This window comes from Pagrus pagrus, assembly GCF_965226575.1.
Source record: "Pagrus pagrus genome assembly, chromosome: 15".
NCBI lineage: Eukaryota > Metazoa > Chordata > Actinopteri > Spariformes > Sparidae > Pagrus > Pagrus pagrus.
Window position 1 is genome coordinate 3,519,280 of NC_140199.1, and position 18,524 is coordinate 3,537,803.

At 41.7% G+C, this 18,524-nt stretch overlaps 4 protein-coding genes across 12 annotated transcripts in view; 2 read left to right on the plus strand and 2 right to left on the minus strand.

Moving 5' to 3' along the window:
• Nucleotides 1-1,585: 1,585 nt before the first annotated feature.
• cbr1 (carbonyl reductase 1) lies at nt 1,586-5,501 on the minus strand. The gene is made up of 7 exons (XM_084376372.1): nt 5,393-5,501; nt 3,912-4,026; nt 3,327-3,496; nt 3,001-3,108; nt 2,657-2,865; nt 2,413-2,466; nt 1,586-2,129 (listed from the first exon to the last, which is right to left on the minus strand). The coding sequence occupies exons 2-7, from the start codon at nt 4,022-4,024 to the stop codon at nt 1,956-1,958; spliced, it is 828 nt and encodes a 275-aa protein (XP_084232498.1). The 5' UTR covers nt 4,025-4,026; nt 5,393-5,501; the 3' UTR covers nt 1,586-1,955.
• setd4 (SET domain containing 4) lies at nt 5,083-10,747 on the plus strand. 3 transcript variants are annotated; one of them, XM_084376364.1, is made up of 13 exons: nt 5,083-5,140; nt 6,157-6,246; nt 6,388-6,483; nt 6,684-6,721; nt 6,949-7,037; nt 7,603-7,839; nt 8,022-8,081; nt 8,341-8,470; nt 8,581-8,755; nt 8,951-9,029; nt 9,372-9,452; nt 9,798-9,921; nt 10,007-10,747. In XM_084376364.1, exons 2-13 carry the CDS (start codon nt 6,171-6,173, stop codon nt 10,181-10,183), a joined length of 1,362 nt encoding a protein of 453 aa, XP_084232490.1. In that variant the 5' UTR covers nt 5,083-5,140; nt 6,157-6,170; the 3' UTR covers nt 10,184-10,747. The 3 variants fall into 3 exon arrangements, with proteins under 3 accessions (XP_084232490.1, XP_084232489.1, XP_084232491.1); XM_084376363.1 differs by lacking the exon at nt 5,083-5,140 and adding an exon at nt 5,527-5,606; XM_084376365.1 differs by lacking the exon at nt 5,083-5,140 and adding an exon at nt 5,527-5,606 and having other exon boundaries at nt 6,958-7,037.
• cryzl1 (crystallin, zeta (quinone reductase)-like 1) lies at nt 10,524-18,107 on the minus strand. Of its 3 annotated transcripts, XM_084376370.1 has the most exons (14): nt 17,930-18,107; nt 16,224-16,299; nt 15,413-15,490; nt 14,443-14,515; nt 14,296-14,340; nt 13,766-13,834; nt 13,035-13,168; nt 12,779-12,890; nt 12,490-12,510; nt 11,944-12,042; nt 11,657-11,769; nt 11,465-11,570; nt 11,335-11,380; nt 10,524-10,938 (listed from the first exon to the last, which is right to left on the minus strand). In XM_084376370.1, exons 2-14 carry the CDS (start codon nt 16,287-16,289, stop codon nt 10,842-10,844), a joined length of 1,059 nt encoding a protein of 352 aa, XP_084232496.1. In that variant the 5' UTR covers nt 16,290-16,299; nt 17,930-18,107; the 3' UTR covers nt 10,524-10,841. The 3 variants fall into 3 exon arrangements, with proteins under 3 accessions (XP_084232496.1, XP_084232495.1, XP_084232497.1); XM_084376369.1 differs by lacking the exon at nt 17,930-18,107 and having other exon boundaries at nt 16,224-16,463; XM_084376371.1 differs by lacking the exons at nt 12,490-12,510; nt 17,930-18,107 and having other exon boundaries at nt 16,224-16,462.
• Nucleotides 17,271-18,524, plus strand: part of itsn1 (intersectin 1 (SH3 domain protein)) — a 42,208-nt gene continuing 40,954 nt past the window's right edge. For all 5 annotated transcript variants that reach the window (XM_084376359.1, XM_084376358.1, XM_084376361.1 and 2 more), the window contains exon 1: nt 17,271-17,451. The gene's annotated coding sequence lies outside the window, so the exon portion shown is untranslated. The remainder of the gene's footprint in view (nt 17,452-18,524) is intronic.

The window sequence follows — 18,524 nt, forward strand, 5'->3', positions numbered from 1 at the left end:
GGGAATTCATCCAGAAACACAAATCTTTGCCTCTCCAGCCCAAGAATTGTGTTTTCAGCGATTGTTCTGATCGAGGAAGCATGAAGACAAAGAGCTTATGCAACAGTAACTCAAACCTCCTCACTGTTTGACCCTTTCAGATCCCAGTTATGGTTTGATCAGGAAAAGAGCCAAAAATAAGTGTTTTGATGGAACGAGGTGGAGAGAGGGTCAGCTATTATTCACTATTAATAGAAAAAAAACACTACATATAAAGAGGATAGGACATCCTTCACAGAGAGCTAATAAACACATTCTTTCCACTAATGTAATTAAAGTCTGAGTTTATTTTTTCCTGCTCCTCCTCCTGACATGGATGTATGTGGTCCGAATAAGTGTGAGACAGAAGTTGTGATTTACAGACCATAAAGACGAGATTCATACAGTACAACGTGTCTCATGCTCTTATTCAAGTAAATGTAAAACTTCAGGCCTTAAAAGTTTCCACAAAGAAACAAATAGTTCACTAGAAATGGCTAAAATCATTTAAATTCAAATATAATGACCAAATTCGTTTCAGCCGACAGGTAGGCAGGCGACCATCTCCGATCTGTGCATAACCTTTTGACCTCCTGTCTGTCTGCCTTTTGCAACCTCTCGCCGACCTCCAGAGCCACTTCCTGTGTGGAGGGAAAGTAACAGACAGATGGCAGCGACAGCGTTTCATCCTTCAGTGTGTGTGTTTAAGTGAAAGCCACAGACTGAGCAGACCGTATAGCTTCCGGAGGGTAAACATCAGCTTTCTCATGAGAACGTCTCTCGCTTAACTCCTCAGACCTCCTCTGTGTGTGTGTGTGTGTGTGTGTGTGATGCTGTATCTAAAGGTCTTTGTAGTGTCTTCCTTTGTCCACTGGGTGGTGTTGTTTTCCTCCATCTTCAGTCACGTTCAAACAGCAGAGACTCCAGTTGCAGCAGGGAGAGGCATTAAAATGCTATAATGCTTCACTGACATCTAGTGGTGACCAGTATGAAATGCAACAATACAAAGTAGTGCAAATCACCTTATTACCACCTTAAAAACAAATGATTTCTGTGCAAAAACTCTTTTCATGCATTTGTTTTAAGCAGGCGAGACTGTTGTAATGTTGTGACCAAGTGACCTGATGAACATCTGGTGGTACGTTCTCCTACATCAGCCTCATGTAAGCGTTAGTTAGTTTGTGAATCTGTCCTTCAGGTTGTTTTCTCAGACCTTTTCTCATACCAACATTCTTCACATTACAGTGATAAAGACCACGATAAGCCACATCTGCTTATTCCTCCCACAGGTCTGCATTCAGACATTTAATCAGACATTACATCTAACTGAGCTGTTAACGGTCGAGTTATTTAACACCCAGCGTAACACAAAGCTCTTCCAGAGTTATCCAGCGTGGAAATTTCTTTGTGCTTGTCTCTCCGCTGATGTTTGTTCATTGCAGCCCTCAGCAGACCTCAATCACCCCTGTTGTTAGTCCAATATCTGTTATTCTTCAATATGTGCATCTGAATGTCAACATTTATAAAACACAACATATTGTTAATCAACATTCTGACAAAGTTTTCTTGATTTTTGAAGTTCATTTATTGTTTTTGACATGAAAGCATTGAATTGTAGAAAAAGCATTTTTATTTTCTTTGATTTCACAACGATTATGTTTCATCTAACAAAGGCAAGTTTTATTTTTTACATTTTATATGTGAATGATATAAAAATGTTTACACTTCTCAAAAACATCAGCGATTAGCCAGCACCGTAATTCAAGCTTGATTATTGCTGCAAAGAAAAGCAGACACACACATTCACACAACATGTTAGTGTTCCCTTGGATAGTTTGAGTTATTTTGGTTTTACTTGAGTCAAAATCTTCAAATGTTTGGGTGTTTTTTGGCAAATCTCTAACACTCACACACTCACACGGGTCATTTTAACCCTTTCACCACTGCTGAACTTCTTTATCAGAGACGAACTTTCCGTGCGGCTCTGTGGCGCCGGGCGGCAGCAGGGCCAGGTACACCGGGGTGATGGCGCCCTCGTCTGGTGATTTGGGGGCTTTTGGACCAGCCATGTCGGTGCGCACCCACCCTGGACAGCAGGCGTTGCACAAGATCTGTTAAAAAATTATAATAAATACAACAAAAATGTGTGTTAGCAGCGAGGCTGGAAATAAAACTGGAAAAAAAAGCTGCTTTTGGGGTTTAAATAAAACACAACAGAAGATAAAAGCACGTTAAAAACAGACATGAATAGGATTAAAAAGGATTTTAAGTAAAACAGAAGATTAAAATAAGACTAAAATTAATCATCTTTTAAGAAGCGACTACGCTGCAAACTGATTTAAAATAAGAAAAGAGAAGGCTCTTGATTAAAAGTTGATATATTTAAGTGTTTACCCCGTCATTCGGTCTCTCCTTGGTCAGACGCCGAGCATGGATCATGGACAGGGTCTACAGACACACAGACACATTTGTATAATCAATGAGAGGAAATATGACATCAGAGAAGAAGTTCAATGAAAATTTCTATAGAAAACACCAAATACAATGCTGCTTTATACATTTTAAGACCTGCAAACTCGTCTGCGATCACAGATGAGTTAACTGAATATAAATCAAGAGACAGACGGATGGGTCGTACCGTCAGTCCAGTCTTGGACACTCCATATGAAGTTTCAGGCCAGCCGGCGTCCTTGTGTTCGCCCTTCTGGGCCTTCCCGACGAATTGCTCCATCAGTCCCACCAGCTCCTCCTCTGTGATGTCCTTGCTGCGGAAACGCTGCTGCAGGGCCGGGCTGCACTGGTTCAGAGTGCGGGCGCCGACGAAGCTGGAGACGTTCACGACCCGGCCTAAGATACACAAGATACAAAACAATATCCAAGGTCACTTCTGAGCTGTTGCCAATTAATACACGTCTTTTTTCGTCTAATTTTCTGAAAAGAGACCAAACAAACTCGTGGGTGGATGGAGCTGTCTGTCCTTACCTCCGGCTTTGATGAGCGGCAGGAAGTGAGCCAGCATGTCTCTGGTGGCGAAGAAGTTTGTCTTGAGGGTCACCTCCGCCTGGACTGCAAATGGAGCCGTGTCTGCCACTGCAGAGAGAGACAGAAAGAGCTGCCATGATGTCACTGTCACTAATTATCAATCAATCATTAAATTAAAATCATCTTAATTTTGAGCATAAATGGTTGGGATTGGGTTTTTAGCCAACAAGACTAAAAACTGATGCTGCTGGTGCTAATTTCATATTTAAGAGTCATATTTAACAGTATAGTAGTCGCTAGTAGTCGAAATATGATAGTCACCCTACCTTTGAATGCTATCCCGGCATTATTGACGAGGACGTCCACTCCTCCGTACTTCTGTTTGAAGAAGGCGGCAGCGGTGGTGATGCTGCTCACGTCGTTGATGTCCAGCTGGTGGAACAAGGGCTTCAGTCCCTCCGAGGACAGAGACTGCACCGCTTCCTCACCACGACCGCTGCAACAAAAACAAACAAAAGCTTTCATTTATTTCCACTTTGCATTTATTCTGATAGCAAACAGACCTGTTGGCAACAGCGTGTGTTTTTAGATTTCCAAATCTTCAAGTTATTGCTTTTTTTTTATAGCTCTGCGGCTGCGTGGAGGCCTGACAAGGATTTACTTTCCTAAAGGCCCTTAAAAATATATTTTCCAAATTTATTGTGTCATTTTAACCTGTTGTTTGCTCACATGAATGTTTGCCTGACAGCTTGAAGAAGTCATTAGCGGACAAAATCTCCTTTTCCATAAAATAATAAAATCTCATAATCATAGTGTTATAATCGTGTCAGTGGGTTCAAATAAATACACAAAGATAAGATCCTTCTCTGTGACGTTGTGTAATGTTGATAATGTTGAGTCATGACACCTACACGTCTCTGGCGGTGAGGTAAATGTCTCCTTGGTACTGCTTGCAGAGCGCCCGGACGATGGCCAGACCGATGCCCTTGTTACCGCCCGTTACTATGACAACCTTGGTGGCCATATCTGTCCACAGAGAGAGGGAAATCATTGTTTGATATTAAATAGTCATTAACAGCGGATAAACTATTAAAACACACACACGGCAGGCGGTTGTGAGATGCCCGGGGCTTTTACAGCCCTTTCTAATTAAACTCTGAGTTAACAATGTTATCAGCCCTGACAAGGAGAAGATAAGATCTGCTGAGTCATGGTGACAGTGTCAGAGGGAGACCGGTGAGAATCGCTCTTTATATTTTCAATTATCTAATAAAACTGGTCCACAAAACACAAATGTATCACAATGCATATATATAAAGTTTCTGTCTTGTTTTTCTTTGTCTTCTTGGCGCACCAGCTAGGTTACACTTTATATATTTTGTTATCTTTTTCTTTTAACACTACGGATCTGAGGGTCTGAGGGAACGACACTTCGATCCTCTGTACGTCCTGAACCTTTGGCAGGATTGACAATACTTTGACTTTTAAAGGTGCAATATGTAAGAATTTTGACATAATGATGTAAATCAGCTACAAAGCGCCTGTGCTGGCTGTGTTATCCGAGCTCGTAGCCCACACCGCCAGCTGCACGACTAACTGAGCTAACTACCTTACAGTTGGCAGCGGTTAGCAGTAGCTCTGGTGATATGCTGCCTCATATATATTGTGAGTATAAATTATAAAATAATTGCGCCTTTAAAACGTAAAATCAAAAGTCTAATCCAGGTCTACGGAAGCCCAGAGGTCCCAAATTGATTTAAAAAGACGTAATTCTTTTTTTTCATTTCAAAAACCATTTTAAAACAAGTCCCCATCTACTTCCACACAAATGAGGGTGGGTAATGACTGAATTTTTTTTTTTTTGGGTGAACTGTTCCTTTAAGGTTGGTCAACTTGTATTTATCACAAAAACAGACGCATTTTATTTTGATATAAAACATTCAAAATGGGAATGGGAACATAACGCGCCACTTCATTCCCTTACTGAATGAAACAAAACAAAAACAAAAGAAGGCTTAAAAAGTGCAGAGTCATGCAACCACCAGGAGCCAGGACCTTCGCCCCTGATCCTGATGTGAAGTCACCGTCGCTTGCAAACCTGTTTTACCAGGATTACTGCAGTATGATTCATGCAGCTGAGGTGAGAAACTAACCCTTTTATAACTCACAATCAGAGCCATAACTGTAGCAGTTAAAAGTGCCTGTGTGATCATGCACCGCAGCTTTCAGAGACCTCTCGCCTGGTTTCAGATCATTGTTTGGATGTTGCATAACGCTGACTGGCTGACACGAGCTGCATGTTATAACAGAAGCAAATACAAAAAAAAATACACGTTTTCATGTTAGCATGCTGCTAACTATGCAACCAGGAGGTGACGTGGAGGCTTCTTACCTTCAGCTGGTGCTGTGCAGGTGAGTGGACCTGCGGTGTGAAGCTGCTCAGAGGAGTGAAGCTCTGCGCAGGAGAAACGAGGGAGAGGGAGGAAAGCTACTGGAGGCTTACTGCGCAGCCTCAGTGCGCATACCCGGAAAAACAAGCTAAACACATGGGTTTGAGGAGCTGCCGTACAAGATGCACATTTGACACACATGAGGATAATATCAAGGTAGTATATGGATGTGATTTATGTAGTTATAGTTTAATTTAATTGACAAATACACGTTGGCGTCATATTTGGTGTATGATGGGTGTTTTGTGGTGTTGTACATGTAGGGGACAGTGTTTGGTTGTGAGCTTTGCCCAGTGGTTCATAATGCTGTAGCTCATTACAAAGTGTGGCTATACATTGTTTATTTACTTTGATTTCTTAAAATAGCTACTTTACAAGTGCACTATGTCGTTTGGGAAAAGAAATTCAAACTCTTTCAAGAAAGGTGCTATTTACAATGTGAGATGGTCATCATATAAACTCAGAGTTGTCTATCCATAGCTGAGTAAACAAGCTGTTCTCAACACTGATTTGTAGTTGAGGATCTTTCCTTTGTTGATCATTATAGTTACTGTGTTGATCGTGATCAGGAGATAAATGAGGGAAATGATTTGATCTCAACAGCCTCAGAAAGTCTCCACGTGAAGTAGAGAAGTTGTGAATACTGTGTGGCTGTTTTTGAGTTACAGCATCACGCACAGATCTATTGTTATTGTGTGTATTACAGGTCCAGGTGGGGTCATGAGGGGTCGCAGCCGTCGGGCTGGACGAGCTGCGAGGAAGAGGAGGCAGAAACAGGAAACCCTCGTCCAGTCAGGTATGAACTGATTTGCTGCAGTGTTGTTGCTTTATATAAATGTTTCAGTGCTGTTGGCTGCTTCAGCACTAACAGGCCTCTCTCTCTCTCTCTCTCTTCTGGTCCCTGTCATCACTGACCTGTTTCTCTTTGTGTCTTCAGTGTCTCTGTGTCACCAGCTGCAGTACGTGAGACTCATGAGGTTTCTTCACCAACGAGGATTCACCTCAACGCTGCTGCAGCCAGCCCTCTTCACTGGTACGACTCAACATACTCACCGACCGTGTGATATACGAGATCTGAATGAAGTCATAGGTTTTGCAGTGCGATGTTTACACAAACACTCAGTTTCTTTAGATGTGACAACAATCAGACTCAACCGTAGGATAATACTCTGACTGATGGATTGAAGTACAGACTGTAAAGTTTGTGTGTGTTTGTTGTTTCTCCTCATCCAGACACAGGCAGAGGACTGCGAGCTCTCAAGACCATCGAGGTGAGTCCGCAAACATGCGTCAGTGCATCTGATTAAATAAGCTGCAGCACAGTGATAACTTACAAATACAGTTTCTAAAGCTCGTAATTGCTTCAATGTCTGTCAGAAAATAAACAAGTTGATAATCACTGCATTAATACAATTTCTGCTTTTCACTACTTCTGTTTTCTTGTGGTTCTTGGGGCTTAAAATCTTTTTTTCCCTGTCTGACCCTGTTTTTCTGTCAGCCTGGCCAGCTGATCATTTCCCTGCCAGAGTCCTGCCTCCTCACAACCTCGACCGTCCTGGACAGCTACCTGGGACAGTACATCAAGAGGTAAACACACACATACATGTACATGCTAGTAAAACTATTTCAAATATCAAAATATAACTGTTTTTTCAAGGTTACTTTCACACAACACTAGGAAAAATGGGTGCAGTTTGTCAAGCCTCACTGTATCTCACAGTAACAAAATACTCTGGATGTATTTATTTCTTTATAGCTATCCCTTAAAAAATGAAAAGAAATAAACTGTGCATCAGTTTAAAGGAAAATGAGGTTGAGAGCCTTTATTTCTGGTACATAATACACTCTTAATGGTACTTTTTTTTCCACCTTATTGGATGTAATATCAACAGATTTCTAAATTTAAAATAAAGTATGCAAATATTGGCTTTTCCATGAACATGATATTAAACTATGAAATTTAATGCAGTCCTTTACAACAGTCCTGCAATTACTACTACTTATGTAAAGCTTCAGTGTGTCATAGTGAAGATGATTCAGCTCTGGTAGTTTTTGAAGGTGTGATTTGTGTTTTTGCTGTGACACAGAGTAATCAACATGTAGTGAGTGTCGTAACAGAACGACCCAAACTGTCATCATTTTGTCTCCTCAGCTGGAAGCCCCGCCTCTCTCCCCTGGTGGCGCTCTGTGTCTTCCTGGTGTGCGAGCGGCACAGAGGAGAAGCGTCTGATTGGTTCCCCTACATCGACGTGCTGCCCACCACCTACACCTGCCCCGCCTATTTCACCGACGATGTCGTGGCCGTTCTGCCTACAAGTGTCAGGAGACGGGCTTCAGAGCAGAGGGAGGCGGTGCGAGAAATCCACTCCTCACATCAAGACTTCTTCAGGTGAGTCAGGCACAGAGGTCGCTGAGGCGAGATGTTTAAGTTATGTGTGATGGGTGTGTGCAGATTAGAAGAGATTGCACATTGTGTAAAAATATTTGCAGAATGCAAGATCCTGTAATACACCGGATCTTTCTTTCTTTCGTTTTTTGTGAACAATGTGAATAATGTTACTCTTAATCCAGATCCCTTCAGCCAATCCTGAGTCAGCCTGTGGAGGAGGTGTTAACATATGAAGCGTTAAGGTATGTACACTTATATACACCTATATACACACAACCACACACACACACACACACACACACACACACACACACACATTAAATATAAGTACTACTTTAACATTTTAGTCAAATAACAAGAAAGCAGGACTTTTTGTTAGTGGTACTTTATTTATTTTTGGTATTTGTAACTGTTTTATGTTTTTGTGGCGTTTAAAAGGTTTTTTTGAGATGAACGTTTCTGTCGTGTTGTTATTAAGCTGTCACCATCCTCCTCCTCCAGGTGGGCGTGGTGTAGCGTCAACACACGCTCTGTCTTCATGTCCCACCCGTCCAACAACTTCCTGTCCGGACAGGACGTTTACGCTTTAGCTCCGTTTCTGGACCTGCTCAATCACCGCCCTGACGTGCAGGTGAACTGTAGTTTAATCACTCAGCAGATGCTGTAGATGTGGAGTTTTAACTGATTGGACAGTAGTGAGTTTTCATAAATCTCATCAGAAATCTGTTTTTTTTTTCTTAGGTAAAAGCGAGTTTTAATGACGTGACGAGATGTTATGAAATCAGGAGCGTTTCCGGGACCCTCCGCTACCAGCAGGCCTTCATTTACTACGGTTCCCATGACAGCCAGCGCCTGATGCTGGAGTATGGATTCGTCGCCCCCTGCAACCCTCACAGCGTGGTCTATGTGCATACAGGTGAACTACATTAGGAAATAGAAAGAAAGCCATCATCATCTCCAACTTTACTCAAAACATTTCACAGTACTCACACAGCACAGAGGCCTGTTTTACAATCAAAAAAGTCAGTGGAGTCTCACTTTCTACAATATGGGACCTGAAAACTGTGTCGCCTGTGATTTGAAGTTTTTGTCTTTCACTGTGGTCCCTCAGATCTCCTCACTGATGTTTTAAGAGGTGACAGGAGTTTGGATCAGAAGATCAAGTTTCTCAGAGAGAACGATTTCCTTCAGTAAGACTCACATTAGCATTGTCATTGTTCTTTTTATGTATTATGTGATTTGTCTGTAAACCGTTGTGATAACTGTTATTATAATATTATGTTAAAGGAACAGTCCTCCAGTTTTGGAGGTACCTGTTGTCTGTCTTGCTCAGAGAAGAAGCAGTTTCCAGATATATCTATGCATTACACAGATTGATTAACATTAGTTTAATTTATTATCACAGGTTTATAAAGAATATTGTCATTAAAAACACTTTTTCAATACCAAGAAAGCCAAAACGTTTAAATTAAATAAATAAATAAATAAAAAATTTAAGTTTAAAACCTCATCTTCCTCTTTCTCTCTGTCAGAAATCTGACCGTGTCCAGTGAAGGCCCCAGTTGGAGGCTGATGACGGCTCTCAGACTGCTGTCGCTGCCACAAGCGTTATAGTAAGAGCAAACACTCACACAGAAACACACACTCCACTTCTTCATTCAGTGCAAGGAACCTAAAAAAGTTCTCATGAAGAAATGCCTCCAGAAAATGAAGGAACACACTTCAGAGAGTAGATTAACGACATGTTGTTCATTCCTCAAATTTGTGTAGTGGTCATATGACCACTGGGTCATATGGTGGGTTTCTGTGCGTTTCTCCTCGCATCTCCCATAGACTTCTGTCACCACAGTCTGGCCCCAAAGACAGATCCAGTGACGTAATGGCTCTTCCTTCTTTTTTAGGTTCCTTGATTCAGTCTATGCTGATATAATTTATTAAATGTGTGCTCATTTCCAAAGTCACCACTGGAAGGCGGTGTTGCTCGGCCAGGCGGTGTGTGAGGAGAGAGAGCAGTGGAGCGTCCAGACAGCAAAGACTCTCTGTCAGAGACTCCTGCAAGACACACACTCAGCTCTGGATCAGGTGTGTGTACCTGCACACACACTCCACTGAACTATTTCCACTGATTCAACACAAAATCCTGATTATTTATGTGCTGTGTGCTTAGATCTCCCTCCTCCTGCAGCAGTGTGAGCAGTCAGTCAGGGAGCAGCTCCATGTGGTCCAGTCACTGCGACAGGAGGAGAGGTGCATCCTGGGAAAAAGTCTCGATGTACTGGAAGACATGCTGGGACAACCAGATGAGCCGTTGTCATGCCAACCTAACGCTGACACAGTGAGCTGACGTCTGATTGGTGCTGTGGTCTGCAAGGTGCTCTAAGACGTGAGGTTATTGGCTGAACGGGGGATGGTGGACGGTCCTCTGGAAGCACAGGGTCGCAGGTTTGATTCCAGATGTGCTGAAAGAGCGTCTGCCCTGTTGTAATGGCCCCGAGCGAGACAACAAGGCTCTCATCACCACCATCAGTTGAGCCAGGGAAAGGTCAAAGACAGTGCACAGAAGATTTACACAACAAACTGTTCTTGTAACCGTCTGCTCTCAGGTAAAACATAACTGTGAGGAAACCGAGTAAAGAGGAAAACCCTGACGGGAGCAGAAGTGCCAATAAGGACGCACAAATCAGTCACGTTGTCTGATTTATTTTCTGATTACAAAGACAAAAACTGCAACGTTACACAACACCCTTTGTGACGGGAACATAAATACAGTTCTTTAGACTGTAATTTGGTTATGCTGATGACTGTAGCCATATGAAAACATACTCATTCAGAAGTTGGATGTTTAATGTAAAAACTGTGAATGTGGTCAGAGGAGTCTGTATTTTCTGAATAAACGCAGTGACTCTTCCATCAGAAGCAGATTCTTCCTGCAGCTTCAAGTCACGCAGGTCACTCTGGAGCCGGAGGTGTTAATGATTTTCATTAATGTCTCAGTATTTTGGTCAGAGTTGAACGACCGCCTTCGTCTTCTGGTGACGCTGGACGGTCTCCATGGTGACTGTGGCTTCGTAGAGAGGCACGGCCTCCTCAGCCTGAGGTCTGCAGAGACGGATGGAAACCAGACAGACAGATGAAACGACAGATTATGTGTGCAGCTTGAGAAGAGTGGGCAGCCAATCCTTGCAGCTTTGGTGGATCTGTGAATTTGGAGTTTTCACTCGATTTCTTTTGAAACGGAGAAAAGGCTATAAATGTGTAACTAACTAACCTATGCTAACCTTTACATGAGGCAATGTTTCAGCCATGAAATGCTGAATTTAAAAATATATTTAATGTCTTCATATTGAGTTAAATCATATATAATTTCTTTGTATTCATCTGTTTTCTGAGGGGTTCATCCTGTAATTTCTCACTGGCAAAAGATTTAAGATTTTTTATTCATTTTTATATATATTAGTCTGGCACCAGTATAAACACCTGGAGTGTTTGAGTTACCTGAGGACTCCAGTTGACATCTTGTCCACGATGTCCTTCAGAATATCTGAAACAAGCTGTTAAGGACGGAGAACGTATGTGCCTGATCATGTGCGTTTGTTTGAGATGACACACTGTGAGATGAGGATACGGAGGTATCTGCCCTGCTGCGCTGATGAAGCCGTCCACACTTCGGGGTTGAGAAACGTCAGAGAGGCTGATTTTAAGTGAAGTAATCTGCAATCTGGAGGATCCAACTGTGAAAATACAAACACAGACAAAGACTAGTGGAAAAACTGCTGACTCAAGGTTACATTTATTTATACATCTGACTCTGACTCACCTGCAGGTCTTTGTGGGATGTGACCCAGTGCCCCCCAACTCCCAGCACACTGATGATGTCGTGTTTGTGTGGGAGGAGCTTTGCCTCCTCTGACTCCTCCTCTCGCAGACGCACTACACACAAATAGTGAAATGTACTGAGGTTAAATTCAAGCCGACATGGATAAAATCTTGGTTGATCTAAGACATCATTCAGAAGCCTGACAACATGTTATCAGATTCATCTATATGTTTACAACCTTGTTAAAAGTGTAAATAAGACTGAGAATCACATAGAAGTGTGTTTACCTCCAGAGTCTATGACTATATCCACTCCCAGTCCTCCCGTCTCCTCCAGAACCACCGACAGCAGGTCTGGTGAGCCGTCATACACTGGAATAACCTTAGCTTTACACACAAAGACACAAAAACACAATATCATGAGTCAGTTTGTAATTCTTCTCCAGCAAACATAACATAACGCCTCATTGCAGTGGTTGCAATTTCAATATAATCCACATGGTGGCAGCAGCTTTTAGGCCAAGATTTTTTTATTGATTAAATTCATTCTCCTTTAATAACCAAGTCTTTTTTTGGAGGTTGTATGATTAATTTTATTGTTAACTCTGCGACTAAATGTGTAAAAATCATAGCAAGAATAACGCATCTGATAGGATAAATGGTGATGTGCTGTACACAGGAGTCATCCTGACTTCAGACAGATAAATAATACACAAAGCGATAAGCCTTCAGCTCATAGTGATCGTTCCAACAGCTTTTTACTGCAGGTATGAGAAGACGAGTCAGGAAGCAAGCATGTAAGTGAGTTAGGAAGACAGAAAGAAAAGACCTCACCCACTAAAGGATCCTGAACACCTGAGGAACATACGAAGGGGAGTGGGGAAAAGGAGAAAAGGACAGAAGGAGACAGGAAAAGGGTGTAAAGATTTATAAAAAGGGATGAAAGAGGAGCAAAAGGAATGATCAGAGGAAAAGTTCTCCAATACTGAAACAATTGCTGTGATTCTGTAGAAAATGCCAAAGAAAACATTTCACAGATGGTCTGCAGACAGTGGGTTTAAGACTTTATGTTACAGGCAGGTTTAAGGATTTTGAAAGCATCACTCCGTTGGCCTGTACATACCTACGCTGGGCCGAAGCTGCTCCAGGAACGTCTGTTTTTGTGGCGAGTGCGACGTCGTTAGAACCTTCACTCCGTGGTAGCACGCCAACTGGATGCACATGAGGCCAAAAGACTGAGGAGAGAGAGGAGACGGAAACATTTACACCTGGATCGTCACTGAATCTTAGTGTAATTCACACAAATCTGAAATGTCTACAAACAAAGTAACATGGTGTGTGTGTGTTTCTCTGCCATATTCTGTGGTATCATCACGTACACTGGCTCCATCCGTGACCAGGAGTGTGTGTCCGGCTGCCATGCGAGCGTGTGTGTGCAGAGCGGTGTAAGCACAGAGGCCGTCACGCAGCGCTCCCGCCACACACACCGAGCTGAGCTTCTCCGGTTTCTGAACTGGAGAACAGAGACAGAAACACACATTTATCAGATCAGCTTCATCACGATTTAATTACCTCACCACTTCTGGCTTTGAGTATAAAATCAATGTAATACGATGCGATTCCAGTTTAAAGGAATGAACTCTGCCTTATAAACTGATCCAAATGATGTTCCGAGGACAGCGTGTTCTCTCTTCCCTTGTGCAACCCTTCAAACTGAAGTCAGACAGAAAACTCTAGGTGACAGAGGGGGGCAGTCTGTGCACTTAAGCTGCTTTTTACGCTATCCTGCTTCTGTCAAACTGCCAGCACCAATTTATTTCAGTTTATGAGGTGCAGATGAAAGGCTGACAGAGACTGGCCACCTCAGAAAACCATCATGCCTCCTGTGGAGCAAGCTGCAAATAGTTTGACCTTTTATATGAGGAGATGTGACCTGGATTGTCTTTTATGTGAGCGGACTGATCACAGGGACTTTAGATGAGGAACCATCGCAGCAGTTTACAGGAAGAAAAGGAATCAAGAGGAAAATGGAAAAAGTGACTTTTATTAGAAAATAATAGTGTTTGGTGTGTGTGTGTGTGTGTGTGTGTGTGTGTGCGCAGTGTGCTACCTAAATAATGTTCGTCTATGTCAATGACATCACAGAGTCCAGAGCAGGGAGACTCCAGAGGCAGAATACCTGGAGAGGGACAGTTGGTGAGAGAAAGAAGATATGTAGTGAAGATATATGGACACCATTAATAATGTTTTTACACTTATGTTATAATATTAAGCTTTCAAAATCACCTGGTAGAAAGTGAAAACTCATATTAGTCCAAATTATTGACTCCAGATGGGTTTTTAGAGACTTTTACTAGAATAAGATCTAAAAATTAGACCAAAGTCGAACAGAGGTTGATGAAATTGAACTTATTTATTTAGACATTAGAGCTGAGAATCACAATATCTACATGTAATGTTGTCACAATAAAATAATATAAAGAGAAAATAAATAATGTCACTTAATTATTACCCATCTCCAGTTATTAGATATTTGCCCCTATACAACAACCCTGACCCCACAAGTTCCTGTAAAGCTCTCCAGAGTCTCATCAGAGTCGGAATGCATCTCCCAGATCAGATACATAAATAAAATCCTACCTACAACCTCGTCCTCTGGCTGGAAGAAGGAGACCTTGTTGCCCACTGCAGGAAAACACAAACAAACCAGTTAAACAGGTGCCGACAGTTTATATCAAGGCACTCACGACTAATCCACACAATTACTTTGGCTTGTGTGTTAACAACCTTGCTGGACGACCCCGGCCACCTCTCTGCCAACAGGGATTAAATCTCTCTGGATCCCCACGTCAGCAAGTAACTGGAGCACAGAAGAGACGAGCAGAGATGAGTCATGATGAATGCAGTCAGGACAAGAAGTGATGTGTCTAACCGACTGATTTAGATTTAATTTAGAGTTTTTTACTGGTGTGAAAGTTTAGAAACAATGCTGGTACAATTAGAGCTGCAACAAAAGAAAATTATTCTCCAACTATTTTGATATTCAGCTAATCATTGCCATCACTTTTCAATCAAAAATGTCAAACATCTGCTGCTTCCAGATTCTTAAATGTGAGAATTTGCTGCTTTTCCATTGTTTTTTATGACAATAAATGAAGCGTCTTTGGGTTTTAAACTGTTGGTTTGATGAAAGTAGCTAATTAAATACGTCACTTTGGGAATTCACAATGAGTGTGATGAGCATTTTGTCACAATTTTTCGACATTTTATAGACCAAACAATATTTGATAAATTGTGAAAATAATCATCAGTTGCGACCCGAGATACAACATAACCAAAGCTTTTCAGCTGTGAGCTGTGTGTAAGGATTAAACATGTACAATATAGTTCATTTTACTTTTGGATTATTTCAAAGTATGAATTAAGTCCTGCATAAACTATAACTGTAATTGTAGTAATTAATTCTGGTTGGAGATCTTTTGGAGTTAACGAGACTTTTACTCATCTTGTACTTGAACTATTTATTGCTGGTTAGACGGCTATTTTTTATCTTTTTTATGATGTTTAAATGTGTTATCTTGAATAAAGCTTTACATGACTTTATGCTTGCTTTCTTATCTTATTTGTATCTTATGTGGATCCTGTGCATGTCTTGACTGATGTCACAAAGTGACATTTATTCTGTTTTGTCTTTGTCACATTATCTTCTAATCAGTCGTGCCCACATCAATTTTGACATCATCTTCGATTTACGTACCTTGAGGTCCAGTGGGCTGAGTCCACACGCCTTCACCTGAACTCTGACCAGTTGGCTGCCTAAAACCTCTGGAAGACTCTGGAGGGAAAACACGGACACAGAGAAACTTTATACTGTTTTATACCAGTGTATGTCTTAGCAAGGGAGACACAGACAGTCACAGTGTCACAGACTAAAGTCGAACACAGACAGACAAATTGAATCATTTTAACAAAGAGACAGACACAAAGATGAAGTCAGCAATCCATTATTCAGTGATTCCTTCCTCTAGACACTGTAATCACATTACACCATGACTACCAAACTAATTATTGCACTTATTCGTGACTCATGATTTTTCAATTTAATCTGGGTTTTTGGAAAATGACATTCCCAGTGTGGTGGGCTAAAAATAGGTTTCTGCAGTTGTGTCAAGATATTTGACACTTTGTCTTTATTGTACTAGTCTTAGAGAAGAAAGATACAAATGACCATCAAAGATCACAGTTAAAGAGGAAAACAACCGAGTGTGCAGACAAAGAATAAATACCTCCATGTCCTTCTTGAGAGTCTTGCCTTATCATATTTACATTTCTGATTGTAAAACTTTGCAGAAAACATAATGAGATGTAAGTGTTTGCCTCATTTCACCAGTGCTAACTCAGCAGCAGTGATGTCTGCAGGTGGAGCCACAGTGTCACACACTCAGATTAGTCTGCAAAATTGCTCTCAGTGATGCTGTGAAATGAGTCGTGTACTGACAGAAGTCAGTCAGTCAGTCAGAAACAACATCCACCTGCACAGAGCCCGAGAGACAAAAACACAAACTCACCGTTTCCTGAATCACGAACTTGGGCCCAGCATCACCGACACCGGCTCGGCAGTACAAACCTTTCATACTGTTTCACCTTTATTTGACACAGAGAGGCTGTTACTACAAGATAAAATCTTAAAATCTGCTTGACGAAGCTCCTTTTTCATATATTCATTGTTTTTCTCCAGTAGATGAAACACTTCTGCTAGCTTCAGTCAGCTGACCGCCTCTTCTTCTTCTTCTTCGCTGTTTACAATGTGTGCTTGTCGAGCTAAACTTGTGACATCAGCGCCCCCTGCTGGAGGTCAGGATGACCACACCTTAAAAGTACCACACAACAACTACTAGAGGAAAGAAAATGCCTTATTTAATTAACATTTTTAAAAGATATTTCTGTTTTTATCTTTCTAAATCATCATTTATATGAATCCCTTGTAGTACAGTGTTAAAATAGATGTATATTTCAAATATTTATTTATATCTAATTATCACAAGGGCAGTCATTCAGTTCTCAAATCTCTAAATGTACAGGACATGTTTTACATATTTGCTTATTAAAATATTTTATCTTTCTGGCTCTATTTACATTTTTAACTCATTGCTTTTCCTTGAGAGTTATAAGATGTTTTCAGTTTGTTGTCAAGTTTTGATGTAAAGGCCTATTTACAGCCATGTTATTACTGTTTTCTGTGGGTAAACACTAATCCTGCTCTGATGGATTGTATCACCTAATTTAATGTCTCCTTTGCACTTTTCAGTTTGTCCAGAGAAAGATGTTTTTAAATTACAGTGAAACTGGGAATTTTATTGTGTTCTTTCCCTTGTTGAATTTCTTATTTTGCTGGGAGGAAAAACAATTAGACCTTTACATATTTGTTGTTGTTTTGTATGTATTTTTATACAAGAAAGCGTGTTTTTCTTAGTAAAAAGCGGGCGGCAGGAGCGCAACTAATCCTTTTACCTCATAGCGTCCCTGTGATCCAAGCGAGCAAACGGCTTGTGAATTCTCGCGAGATTTCATCGACATCCTTATAGCTACTGTGACATCTCGCGATACGTCAGAGACGTTACCCCATTTTCCAGCTGTCCCTCAGTCGGTCGGGATTTTGGAACCACAGGAGAATCGCCGGAAAGGGCTTTGGTGATAAAACAGCACATTTTGGGAGAACAAACCACGTTATATGGGTACATAAATACGCAACGGGCTACTTTATCCAGTATTTCACGATGGAAACTGAACTATGAGGTAAGGGCAGAGTGTAGTATGTGTGCTGTGAAAGAATGTCCCTGAGCGGGCTGACGAGCTGACGTTAGCTTCTCACTGGTTAGCCTGCTCGCTAGCTGCATTGATAGATACGTTAGCGCGGCTAGTTGGTCATTCTCACCTGATGTAGCTTGCCAATGTCAGCCTCTCACTGTGATATTAACCTGCCTTGGAGGCGTTTAATATGCGTCTGTGTAATAAGACCAGGGCGACATGAAACTGGAGGACGATGAAAACCAATGGCTACTAACAGTTAGCCTGTATGCTAATGTTAAATCACTGCATCTGTCTTGCCAGCCTGTGACCTAACGTTAACATTGACTGGTGTGACTTGTGGTTAACCTTCGCCGTGCTGCTATTCGGGTTGGTAGACATAAAGATGATGAATCAACAAGGTTGGTGACAGTGCTAGGGCGGCTTTTAGGGTGGAGGTTTTCTCAGTAGCCTGGCGGTCGCTCACCTTAAACCTGATGTTGCCCACAGCTGTCCATCTAAGCTAACTTTCAAGTCAGACCAGCCCTCAGGCGAGACGTTTCCCTACGATCTGTCCGAAACCTAGATATGCTTGCGATCGTTGAGTGTTGCTGTTAGCAGGCGTGCCGTACGAAATGATGCAGGAAGTGAGGATGGATTGTGAAATAGACCTTTCCTGTTGCTGTGATCGCTCCTTCCAGCAGCAAAGGCTGGCTTAAATAGTGAGCACACTCATCCTGCACTAACCCAGGGGATGTGTAACTTCAGCATTTCGATTGACCGGGCTTAACAAGGCGCATCAGTGAGGCCTGGTTCCCATGGTAACGTGGATGCTGACAGGTCCTTTTAAAGGTGGGAGGACTGCAGATGAAAACACCAAGTCTAGTGAGTTTGACTGCAATGTTTCTGTGATTCAGTTCCTTTCTATGTCGTATCAACTACTTTGAAAACTCACATTTGCATACTATGCACCCCTGTAGTACACGCCCACAAATAGTAGGAGCTGTTTTTTTTGCATGAAAATGGCAAAAATGCAATGTGCAATGTTCGTTCTGCAAAAGGTGTATCTAGATTAGAGTTGA

Coding starts and splice junctions, on each gene's coding strand:
- cbr1 (XM_084376372.1), bottom strand. CDS start 4,024: ATGGCCACCAAGGTTGTCATAGTAACGGGCGGTAACAAGGGCATCGGT. Junction 3,109..3,326: donor TGCCGGGATAGCATTCAAAG/GTAGGGTGACTA, acceptor CTCTCTCTGCAG/TGGCAGACACGGCTCCATTT. Junction 2,130..2,412: donor AGGAGAGACCGAATGACGGG/GTAAACACTTAA, acceptor ATTTTTTAACAG/ATCTTGTGCAACGCCTGCTG.
- setd4 (XM_084376364.1), top strand. CDS start 6,171: ATGAGGGGTCGCAGCCGTCGGGCTGGACGAGCTGCGAGGAAGAGGAGG. Junction 7,840..8,021: donor TCACATCAAGACTTCTTCAG/GTGAGTCAGGCA, acceptor CTCTTAATCCAG/ATCCCTTCAGCCAATCCTGA. Junction 8,471..8,580: donor ATCACCGCCCTGACGTGCAG/GTGAACTGTAGT, acceptor TTTTTTTCTTAG/GTAAAAGCGAGTTTTAATGA.
- cryzl1 (XM_084376370.1), bottom strand. CDS start 16,289: ATGAAAGGTTTGTACTGCCGAGCCGGTGTCGGTGATGCTGGGCCCAAG. Junction 14,341..14,442: donor GGCCGGGGTCGTCCAGCAAG/GTTGTTAACACA, acceptor GTTTTCCTGCAG/TGGGCAACAAGGTCTCCTTC. Junction 13,169..13,765: donor CATAGACGAACATTATTTAG/GTAGCACACTGC, acceptor TCTGTTCTCCAG/TTCAGAAACCGGAGAAGCTC.